This window comes from Cololabis saira, chromosome 5 (assembly GCF_033807715.1).
Source record: "Cololabis saira isolate AMF1-May2022 chromosome 5, fColSai1.1, whole genome shotgun sequence".
Classification (NCBI taxonomy): domain Eukaryota; kingdom Metazoa; phylum Chordata; class Actinopteri; order Beloniformes; family Belonidae; genus Cololabis; species Cololabis saira.
The window spans coordinates 17,989,158-18,001,184 of record NC_084591.1 but is presented as its reverse complement, the minus strand read 5'-3'; the positions used below and the strand labels follow the sequence as shown (position 1 = coordinate 18,001,184).

General features: G+C 41.3%; 1 protein-coding gene across 1 annotated transcript in view; it reads left to right on the top strand.

Moving 5' to 3' along the window:
• Window positions 1-10,783, top strand: part of fbln1 (fibulin 1) — a 39,617-nt gene extending 28,834 nt beyond the window's left edge. Inside the window, exon 17 of the mRNA XM_061721116.1 lies at window positions 10,238-10,783. Coding sequence (XP_061577100.1) covers window positions 10,238-10,377 — 140 coding nt within the window. The 3' untranslated portion in view covers window positions 10,378-10,783. The remainder of the gene's footprint in view (window positions 1-10,237) is intronic.
• The last annotated feature ends 1,244 nt before the right edge of the window (window positions 10,784-12,027 follow it).

Below are 12,027 nucleotides of genomic sequence, written 5' to 3'. Positions count from 1 at the left end.
CATGGGGGAGTTTAGTTTCCAGTATCTCCAGTGTCTCCAGCAGTGGTGTTGCAGCTTGGTGGGATGTGAAGAGTGGCAGACACCGAGGCTCCAGTAATGAACAAGTGTGTGAAATCAAAGTACTTTTGGTCATTATTCTTGGCCACTTGTTGCGTTATTGATAGTGACAAAAGAGGTAATTAACAATCCTCAGAATCCAGTGCTAAATTGCAAAAGTTGTTCTTTTCCGTTCCCCTCCCTCTCTATTTTAAAGCCAGTTGACTGTACACAGGCACGCTGTGCATGCGTAGATCTCCACCGACACACACATACAGCACTGGCTGACTGCACACCACAGTGTAAGAACTACACCACTCTTTCCTAGTCCTTGGTCATCCATCACTGCCGTAACCAGCACTGTCACATCTGGATGACAAGTCTGACAGTCTTACGTGTCTGTGTAAACAAAACCATCCCTCAGCACTCGGAAAACATGATCAGAACACATACTCACACACTTGCAGGTTGCCCTGACAACCTCAGTAGCACAGCAGCGGCCGCACAAAACCCCTTTCAGGTAGGCAGTCATCAGATCCACAGAGGTGATATTTATTATCTTTGCAACAGCAGCTGAGAAGTAACATGACGTGGAAACACCAATGCAGAAAGTTATTCCTGCTACAGCAGCAGTCTAATTTAAATCAGGGAGCAGTTGTATGAATGGAAGTGATAATGGATGATTGATTTTGGCTATGTTCGCACTAGCAGCCGAAATCCAAAAATCAGGATATTGAGATTTTATCTAGATAGGTCTGAACAGCCAAAAGCCAATTGAAATGAGATTTTTTGAAACTGGATTCTGTGGCAGTTCAATGCCACAAAGTAAAATTTGAGAATCATAGTCCAACATCTGAGAACCAAAACCCAGACTCTGTAACCAAGAAATTCAAATTCTCTGACCGAGAGTGGAATCATCTTTGTCGTTCACTCTTCTTTTCCCCCCATCATTTCAAAAAAACCATATCCCTTTTTCCAACCATCTTTCTTTGGTTGCGGTAGGCTATGCCTTTTTGTAATTCCCATTCTCAAATAAGTCTCACATCAGTGCCGCATCAGTCTATAGCGGATAAACAGGACATAGATTTAGTACCTCCCTGGCTACTGAAGGACTCGGCGCTCGTCAAAGTCAGAGCGCCAAAGACTTGTATTTCTTGAACGACATTAGCAATATCTCATCCCCATAGATGTCGACACAAGGCGCTGAGTCAATCAGTAGCCAATAAACTACTAGAGCTTGGTTATGTCCCCCGTTCATTGATGTGGTGCCGATTCAACACTCTTTTTAGAAAGAGAGGGTGCAACTAAGAAAAAACGGCTTGAAAACTGAGATGTTTAAGAACTGATGGCGAGAAAAGAAAAGTGTAACTAAGAAAGACAATTGCACCGTTGTTACAGATTTGGATTTCCTGGTTAGGGATTTTGAATTTTGATTTGGCATTGATTTGACCCCATAGGATTCAAACCAAATATGGAGATCAGATTTGCATAAATGTGTCTTAATCTGAAAGGGCTGTTAGCTCAAGTAAGAATCCACATTGTCTTTGTGTCATTCACAACATAAACAAGGACGATGTCTACCACAGTGACGGAAGTGACAAGGGGTTTGGGGATTCCTTTGCTTGGCTGTCGATTAGCTAACCCAGGATCACCATAGGCTAGACCTCGCTGCGCTGCTTGAAATAAATAAGTATAATAAATAAGTACACAGTGTACTCCATCTCTGGTGACAAGCTGTAACTTGTAGAAACATTTTCACTGCAGATCCTCATAATCATTTGCACACACTGGATCTGATCACTAGCAATATCTGATGTAAACTGTCAATCTGGCAGATCTGATACTGATCAGAGGTGCCAAAAAATCGGATTCAGGCTCCAATATGAACATAACCTTGGCAGTCCACGAGATGATACTGGCTAATCCGGTGTCTGATAAAATGTTGGTTTTATTTTCAGCTGGACAGGCTGATTTAGCTTTTTTGTTTTCACACATTGAGTTCTTCTTGGTCTGTCACCCAAGTATTTCTCCAGCTTCGCTTTTAAGCTATTTAAGATAGCTGCTGACAGCTTTTTTATTGGTTGAATTAGAAGTAATCGTTCTCCTGTTGCGCTGTGTAAATTGTGAGGCTGTGAGAAGTTATTTGCCCCCCAGGAGTTCCCCTGCTGACTGTGTGCATAGGCAATGTACAGTTCAATCAGTAGAGAGTGGTGTAATTAAAAAGTCAAGACATGTTTTGTCATCCTTGAATGTTTCTCAAATGACTCCTCTGCATGAGTAACTATTTGCTGTAAGACGATTTCTAAAACCATTAATCATTCCTTTATCATTTTATTTTATTATTTTTCGTGGGAAAAACCCTTTTTGTCATGGAGTTGCTACGTTTTTCTCACCGGAAGAGAACACACAACAGTGTCTTTTTTCATCATTTGTACCCTTCTTTCAGAGAAACTGTGAATTCAGGACACCTCGGCTCTATTCCATTCATCTTTCAAATGCAGGTGGAAATATGCCTCTGCGGTTAACATCATTGCCCAAGAATAAATATAGTCTGCACTGGCACTGGAATGGTGATGGCAGCAGTTTGGAAGTATAAAAGAGGAGGAAGTGGCCGGTTTGCCTCTGTGCAGGTAGCAGTGGTCGTCTGCGCGGGGAGTCGACAGGGACCGGTGGAATGTGAGCCTTCAGTGTGAGACATTACAGCTCCTGAGCGGAGCTGGGGGATCCAGCTGCGTTGGTGAGAAGCTGAGAACAGCCGTGTAGATAAGCTGACAACTAGCTCATCCTGTTTGAGTGACTGTCATTTGGATGAATCATGACAAGGCAGCAAGAACCCACCAGAGAGCGCCAAGCCCATGAAAAGAAATCCTCGCCTGTAGATATGTACGACTAATCAAAACAGGGTCTTCTCCACCCAGCAACTCTGCTGTCAAACATGCAACACTCCCCTTGGGTGGTCCACCTCAATCAAATGATGAAAAGATAATGATGCAGAGATGTCATCCTCACACAGACTTACCACATACACAGTGTGGACAAAAAGTACAAATTACTCGACTTGATGAAAGGTGTCCTAATAATTCACCACAATACACTTACCTCCCTTAGTTTGGTCATCTGTTAGAATTTTTATTCATCGTTGCTTGAAAGATTGGTTTTAAGAAAATGTCTCTTTAGCTGCATTCACTCACGTTTGAAATGTAAAAGCTTGTCATCGTGTTGTAAGCTTGACTCCATTTGTGATGTCAGATTACAGTGTTACAAAGAGTTCTGACTGGAATTGTAAAGAAAAACTTTTTTTCATCTCATATCCTTTCCATTTAGTCTTCATTCAAGTCTATTTTATGCCTCCCGGCTATGGCTTTGTAAGGTTACTTGTAATGCATTGCAAAGGTTGTGGTGAAGATAATGGTGCATGTTATGTCATCTCAGCTGCTCTGGCCCACAACTGCTAAAAAAGAAAGTCCAAGAAAAGAACAAACCGATGTCCCTGAGGCTACTTTTCAATGATGTCACTACCCTGTGAGTGGCACTGTCCGACAATGAGCCACGGGCCGTTTAGGAGATCAGTAACGGTGACTCACTGCTAATTGACCTTAAAATATCGAGCCACATTTGCTGGACTTATGGAACCAGGCTGTGCATGGATCCAAACCCCTCTTTGGAGTGGTCACAGTTGTGTTTGGACAGCTTAACCTCACTGGTCATCCGTGCACCAGCGAGAAGGTTACAAACACAAAAATCCAGTCCCTGAGAGGCTTGTGTACTCCATCTCTATACCGTTGGCCATGTTGTAGTGCCAAGCAGTTTGAAAGGATTATATGTCAGCCACAATAACTGTTTTCAAAACTAAAATGGGTTGTTTTACTAATCGTGTAAAAAGGAAGCTAGTTAGGAATTCCTTTGGCATGGTTTCTAGCTTTGTGTAGTGTTCACGCGGTAGAAAAAGAAATGTTCACGTAGAAACATTGTCATGTGTGCAGATGCACCTCATGTACATCGGTGAAAGTTGCAAAACATGTCGCTGTAATGATGCTAAAACAAGGCCCATCAGCATCCTCTTAGGAAGTCTGTGCACCACCTGGAGTCTCTCCAACAGTTCTGCCGCAGTGAGTACGCATTGCGCCACAACTAGTGTGTTATTAACAATACTGTGGTGAGGCCAATGCATACTTCTCATTTGTCTCTGGTGTAAAACCCGTTCATTTAAAATTTTGTCATGCACTTTCTCGCTGAGTTGTAGAAACCAGAAAAACCCAGAAATTGCACTGTTTACATGTTACCCTTCAATACTGCAGTGCTTGTGGCCATGAAGGATGACAAATGCCTACTAGCATTTGCCTCACTTTGTTTTGTGGGCGTGTCTCTGCCACTTGCATGCATGTAATTAAGGCTAATTCGTAATTAAGGGGATGCTTTATGGCGCAGCAAAGGGACATATTGCACAGATGTTTGTTAACTGGTGGCTTTTCCAGCCAGCTGGGGTCACCTTTGCTTGCTGTGGCAGATACCTCAGTGAGCTGGAAGCAGGCCACAAACCTCCTTGGGGTTACAACAGGAACTCCTGCCAGACCTGACATGACTTTGCAACCAAGTCACAGGGTAAATGATCAGATATTGGGTTTCGAGAACCTCCACATGTTTACTTGTGTGATTCTCAGGTGGTAAGTTTGCCACTCGAGGTCAACCTGTTATGTTGCTGTTGGCCTTTTGCCTGTCCTGTAACTTGGGTGAAATGTTAAAGATGAGTATGCGGTTGTGGTTTCCCCTCAGGTTCACTGTGAGTACGCAGAGGCCCAGCTGTTAGGTGATGCTTTTCTGATTTTAATGGGAAGCTTACAGAATCACAGAGTCATTATCTTGAGATTTTACAGGCTTCTAAGAGGTCACGTACAGTTACTTTAGTATCAAAACTCGCAAGTGGGTACATGAGTCGGTTTTACGATAACATAATCGCTCTTTTTTATTCTTCAAGGCTGTATGTAGAAAAAAATTGAAATAAAATGGAGTTGCAGTTCTACAAAACACTGCAGTAACTTTGCAAACGTAAAGCTTCATTATCAGACTATTGGATGTGAAATTCCAAAAATGAAGCTGAAGAGAACCGAATGGTCTCAAGATTTAGATTCGATATTCTCTGCCACAAGCTCAGAGGAAATTTGGAGCTGTTATGGAGTACTATAACAGACTTTTTGTTCCTGAGAGAACACTTATGACTCTAATTAGACCACAAAACAAATTTACAAAACAGTAATCGGCCTCAGACACATTCCGCTGCCCTCTTTGGAAGGCCTTTCTGAATTATGAAGTACATCTAATGTGTTTTTCCAAATGCTCGAAATATTATTTGTTTATGTGGTAAGATTATTTAGGTTCTTTTCATAGAAAAAGTCAGCTGGAGTTTAAGAGGGAAATGCAGTTGTTTTGTCCTCATTAGACGTAAGCCACACTTGCTGTTAGCCGCAATTAAAAGAAACATTTGAACGACAATTAATGAACATTTAGACCACACTAAGTGTTTGCGTTGTTCAACTCAGCTGGTTTATGCCTGATAATCATTTTTGAATTCAAAATTCATTATTTTCCCATGCCATTTACGGTACATTTTCTTTTTTGTTTATGTTCCCAATACTGCAGATGTTGTGTTGAAATAAAAACTTCTTTCTGATGGTAGTGATGGTTTGGAAATAATAAAATCTAGTCACATGCCTTTCTGTTGCGTCACCATGCAACGGATTTCCAAAACACCAAAACAAGAGGGCAACCCTGGTAGGAGCGGGCCCCATTTCTCACTCTTCCAAGCGCCTATCGCCACAATCTGCGGGAATCTCTTGTTTACTTACATATCGAACTTAGAGAAGCTTGAGAAAGCAGAATAAAGTGACAGGGAGAGGAGAGGCACCAGTTTCAGTTCCTTGAGCTCGTCCCTCCCAGAGTTAAGGATGTATTCCTGGAGGAATGCCTCCACGGCTATATTGCGTGACTGCTCCCCTCCATCAAACACATGGGACTCATTTACCCTCGCGGGCCACAGTGATGGTACCACAAACACCAGGCCCCCTCAGGAAGAGAAGAAAGGAAGAAAAAAGGAGAAAGAGTGGGTGGAAGATCTGCCATTGTCCCAAAGGAGCCGATGGATGGCGTATAATCCTGCGTATAATCCTGCTTTGAATGACAACCAAATGTGTCTGACTTATTTGTTGCAAGTAGTACAGAGAAGGGCCCCATAACTCAGACTGATCGAGACACTGATCCCTCATCATGTTTATACACGCTGAGTTCAGCTCTTGAGTCATCCTGCTGATGTCTTGAACGCTTTACTGACTCAGATATGAGTAAGAGAAACCCAAGTAAATGTGTAAAAGGAAGATGGTGGTTAAAGGTGCATTAGAAAGATAGGATAGTAGTCGCACATCCTGGCTGAACTCTGGTAGTAACTGTTCAAACAGGCCAGAGCTGAAATGTCACCAACTGTCTGCAGAGAAAGGTCTGCTGACAGGCTGTGTAAACACTGGCATTTTTTCCCCCCCTGTAATCGCGTGTTCTCTTAAAAAGAGCACCCGGTGAATTCCATGGAAATTCAGTAATGCTCTGTTGCACCGTGTTTATTCTTCCATCTGTTTAACCGCGACTTTAATATGCCTCTGATTTAAGAGGTTTGTCTCGGGCAATTATTCAAGTTCATTAACATACTCATCAAATGCAGCAGCAGAAAGAGTGGCAACACCTGAAAAAGGACTGTTTGAGGCGGTTTGATCTCAGAATGAACTCGTTTTCCTTATTTTAGACCTTAAAAATGACCAGCTTCTGAATGGTAGGCCTATGTCTTTCCATTACCTCTGATACATCCTGGACAGACAGACAAACAACCAAGCACTCATATCTATGGCCAGTTTTAATTAGTAAATTAAAGGTCATTTATAAGTATGAAAGTTCACCCTTTTTACTTCTATTGTTTTACGTACCAGGGGCCTCATTTATAAAGCTTGCGTGTGCACAAAACAGGGCTTGAAAGATGCGCACGCCACCTTTTACGCAAAAAAAACTAACGGGAAAATGTGCGTATCTTTACGCCAACCCTGACCCTAGCGCACGAACATTTTGAAGATATGGGGAACTGGCGACGCAGGCGGTGAGGTGGTGAAATGAAGCCAAATTCATGTCATACTTTTAATGTCATCACATATCAGAGTAAAGCCGTAAAGTGTGTAAAGCCTAAATTATGGTTCTGCGTTAAAACGACACAGAGCCTACGCCGTAGAGGACGCGGCGACGCGCACCTACGCCGTAGGCTCTGCGTTGGTGTAACGTGGAACCATAAATCAGCCTTAAAGGTTTCACGCACGCACGTAAAACTCATTATATATATAAAAACAATCTGTGTCCCTTTAGGGGCTCCGTACCTCTTGGCCTCCACCTTTAAATCACACCACTTCTTTTTTTTCTGCAACAGATCTGTCCGTGGCACTCACAGCGTTTAGCGCAGCAACGACGTGCTGCCACTCACTCGCTTTATTTTATACTATTTATATACTATTCATACTTTTACTGTGACCACCAAATAATGTCGTTTTCCTGGCCTCCACCTCATCCACAACATCTAGATCTCAGTCTCCGTGAAATTTAGTGGCACGGTTGCCTGGCTCGACATGTCTCATTCATCCTGATGCACAGCAGAAACAGGCTGCAGGAAGCCGCTGCGCATGCTCAGCAGGCTCATTTATATGCAAATACAGTCATGGAGTACTTTGCATTGCCCATTCATGGTATGAAGTGGGCATGTAGAGGGGGGGGGCTGTGATTTATAAAGCGAACATTGCGTGCAAGTGTGCGTGCACACGGTTTTATAAATCCAGATTTTTTTGTGTGCACGCCATTTTTGGCTTTTGGGCGCACGTGCACTTTTAGTGTGGATCCTACGCACTCTTTTATAAATGAGGCCCCAGGACAGTATAAAAATTATCTGATCCTCATCAGGTCTTAAAGTTAGAAAAAATTAAACTAGAGAAGTGCAATCCCCTGCAGATCCAGGTTAGTCACACAGATCTGTGACTGGACTTTGAATCAAACTCTAAGGATCCTAGCACCAAGGCCATCAATGTGTCTTGGAAATGCAATTTGTTTACCAAAGCTTAGGTTTTATTTACCATTCCTTATATGTCCTATAAATTAAAACATATCCGAAACAAACTGCCAGCTTTGAGCGGCTGCTCAGGCCGTTGCCACTTTATCCCAGCTGTGCCGTCGGATTCAGAGTTTACATCCTGCCAATCTGGAAGTCTAACTGATCCTCATTTCTGTCCATGGACACACGGCTCAGAAACACATTGTTTTGAGCAGTGAGGTGACAATGATTCTTTCTGCAGGCATCACTTTGTTTCTTAAAAAACTTTGCTCACTCCTTTTGCTCTGTCTGAAACCGATGCAGCCAACAGTAAAACCATACTTCATTCCACACATAAGAATAACTATGTTCAAATGAAATTAATGAAGTAACATTTTTGATAAAACAACAGTCTATCTTTGCATTTTACAAAGTACAACTTTTTTGTTGAAACAAAGACATGAGACCACATTATAGTCATGTTGCCATAGATAATATTTCCTTTCAATGTCTATATTTGTAGCTAGAGAAAATAGTCTCCTGTCGTACTAGTCGCGTTTCCATTACCCCTTGAGGGCGCAAAACCCAAATATCAAAAAATAAAACCTGCGATAGAAACGGCTCTAATTCGAAGAAACTCCCAAATATCGCAAACAAGCGTTTTCCCCTTTCAAGAGATGGTTTTCAGGTGATTCAATAATCCAGTTTATCACAGAAATGTAATAGAAACGCTTCTTGCACATTTCCATGTATCTGCAAGTGCTGGATGTGACGTAGCCCCTCAATCTAAAGTCACCAAAATCTAGCTTCCAGCTGTTTTTGGTCTCATTAATACAATGTACGGTAGTTGTGCTATAACTGTACTTATTCCGCATGCATTGCGTGATAGATTTGCCTTTGAATCATCATCCGCTGCCTTCCTCATAACTCAACAGCAGTGCCACTACATAGCGGCAATCACAATCATTTGTCGAAGCCACTCTATATGCAACATGGGTAACATGGACATTCTTAGGTAAGAAAGTATTCCCAAGGTAAATAGTTATCTGCTTAAAGCAATGAAATTCCATCAACACAGCCTATGCATCAGCCCCAATTCGGGTCAACGCCCCCCAAGTTGTGATTTAGTTAAAAAAGAAAGTCTCTGTAGCCATAACCAGATCCAATTACAGCAGAGTGAATGTAGATGAATGCCAAACACGGTTCTTACGGGGGCACACAGAGAAAAGAAGATTTGGGGAGCATGGGCTAACAGGCCCAGGGTTTTTAAATCATGATCTGAGTTAAATGACAGCTGTGGTGCTTGATCAATATGAACAGAAAAAAAAACTGGATCATACGGGCCTTTTATATTTATTGTCTTGTCACAGTATTTTACCAAGGCCTGGACTTTGACTGGGCCTTTGCAGAACCTTGGTTCTTTTCTGTTGAGCTATTCTATTGTAGACTGACTGTCGCTCTTGGGATCATTGTTCTGTTGCATGATGTCCCAAAGCCAAGTCACAAGCCATCCACCATCAAGTGGGACAGGTGCTATCAGTGGTGGGATTGCTGAGACTGTGTATCAAGAAAAATATAAAACACATTTTTATCTTGAATTTGACTCTACAAAGGACACTTTGACAAATCTAGCAGTTTGTTGAGATGCAACGTTGCAAATCTATAATTTGCTGCCGTACTTATTTTATAAAGAAGTGCGATTCTTCTGGCAAACCTAGAAACCACGCTGTTCTAAAATGTTACCTGTTGTACTGTGATGAACATCAGCTTTTAACCTACTAACATTTAACCAGCTGACTGAAGTGTGCAGAGTCTTACATATTATCACCCTCTTAAAATAATGACCATAGTCATATTAGTCTCAACATTTTCAGAAAACTGAAAAACTAAACCAAATATTTGGTAAAAAATTTTTTGTTTTCTGAAAACATTGATTCAAAAAATGTCTGAAGCCGTTATTTTAAGAGGGTGATGATTTAGCTCTGTATTGTGATTATTTGTACTCACATCTTAATTTTTTGTCATCATATATAACGAGCCTTTGCAGCTTCATAAACTTCAATTCAGTTCAATTCAGTTTGTCTTTGTCTCCTTCAGGTGTTGTCCGCCAGGTAAAACCCTTGATTGGTCCAATGGTAACGGTACTGAAACTGTCCATGCGCAACCTGACAACTCAGGGCGACTCCGGCCAGAACATCATCAACGTTCACGTCTTTGTGTCCGAATTTTGGTTCTAAGAAGCTGATGAGCGATTTTACTACACATGTGAGGGGCATCTGTTTGTTAACACTGTACATATAAATCAGTGTCAAAGTTTGTTACTGTTTGATTAGTTTGTTAATGTTATTACATCTGACTGTTGCCGAGGTCAAGGCTGCCTGCCTCTGAAGAAGTTCAGCTTCAAGTGGACATATATGGAGAAACTTAATTATCGTTATACTGTCATTATAAAAGCATCTCAGACATCCACACCTTTTAATATTTGAAAGTGCATGCATATGGAGATGTCATTAAAGGTTATGATGATTAAGTTGAACAATACGCCTTTTCATGACATTATAAGCCTTTATTTCCAAAATGTTCCCTTTTTCTTTCATGCTGTGTGCATTTTGTGTATGTGTGTATTTTTTCAATAAAATAAACATTATTTTAGTTACTTCATTTGATTTTTTTAAATATTTTATCACATGGCCTTTGGAGGACTAATATTAAAATTTTAGTATACCTCTATCTCTTGGCTTGAATTTAAGCGTGAGTAGACAGCACAGCTGGAGCGTATGTAATGAAAAACACAATTATGGTATAAAATTGCCTTTTGGGAGACTTTTGTCACCACAATTCAAGTGCAGTTCTGCCTCAGTATCATTATTTTCTTTAGTCTTTCTCCGCCGCTGCTATTAGATAAGAATGTTAGTTGAGTTTGTACTGAAAAGTATTTTAAAACCCCTACAAAATATGATCTGTTATAATCTTCTCATCAGTTCATCAATAATAATCAAATGTTGGATTACAACGTTGTTCCAACCTCACACTATAACTCCAGGTGTCCGGTACCACTGGCAAGGATGAACCAATCAGAGAACAGTACGTAAATGGCGTCAACACCTTCTTAATGAAATAAAGCACTAATCATTATACAGCATAAATGATAGATGTGGTAAATCTCAAAGTGCATTACAGCTGACAGACACAAGGTGTTGCCTCCAACTCCATGTATCTCTCCTAGTGTGGTTGTGATCCTTTTACAAATGATTTCACAAGTCAGTAGAAATCAGGTTGTTTATTGCTATTCTTAATAGTTGCAATCACGAGATCACAAGGCTTTGAATGTTATCAATTATAATATTGCATTTTAAATGATTCTTGATGGAAAGAGAAGTTCTTGCTAGATAAATGCAGTGCAGCGGTTTAGGTGATCGTAGCAACAGAGATTGGACTTGCTGCACTCACGCTGGTAATCAGCATCTCCTTTTTAAAGCCTTAGCAGCTGGGACCAAAAGGAAATGGGAACCCAAGTGCTGCCACCAGTCTATCTGCATCTGTACCTGAATTCTGAAACGATTATGATAAATTAGCCTGTTTGAATAAATGTATTGCTTTATTGTGTGCTGTTGGAGAAGGAACCCTCGGTAGCTGAGCTCTGACTTTTAGACTGACATTCAAAGTTGGTGGTGTCAAACGGATAGCTGCTACTTTAGCTACTTGGCAATTCCGGTAAACTTGACTTCTGAGTTTTTTTATTAAAGACCTAACGGAGCATAACCATCCTTATTTTGATGATGATTTGGCTTTTTGAGAAAAACGGAGCTCTGCCACACCACCCTTTCCCTAAATGACCTAAGCTTGGCAGCTATGACTGTGGGCCAACTGGCTGAGGTGTGTGGCCG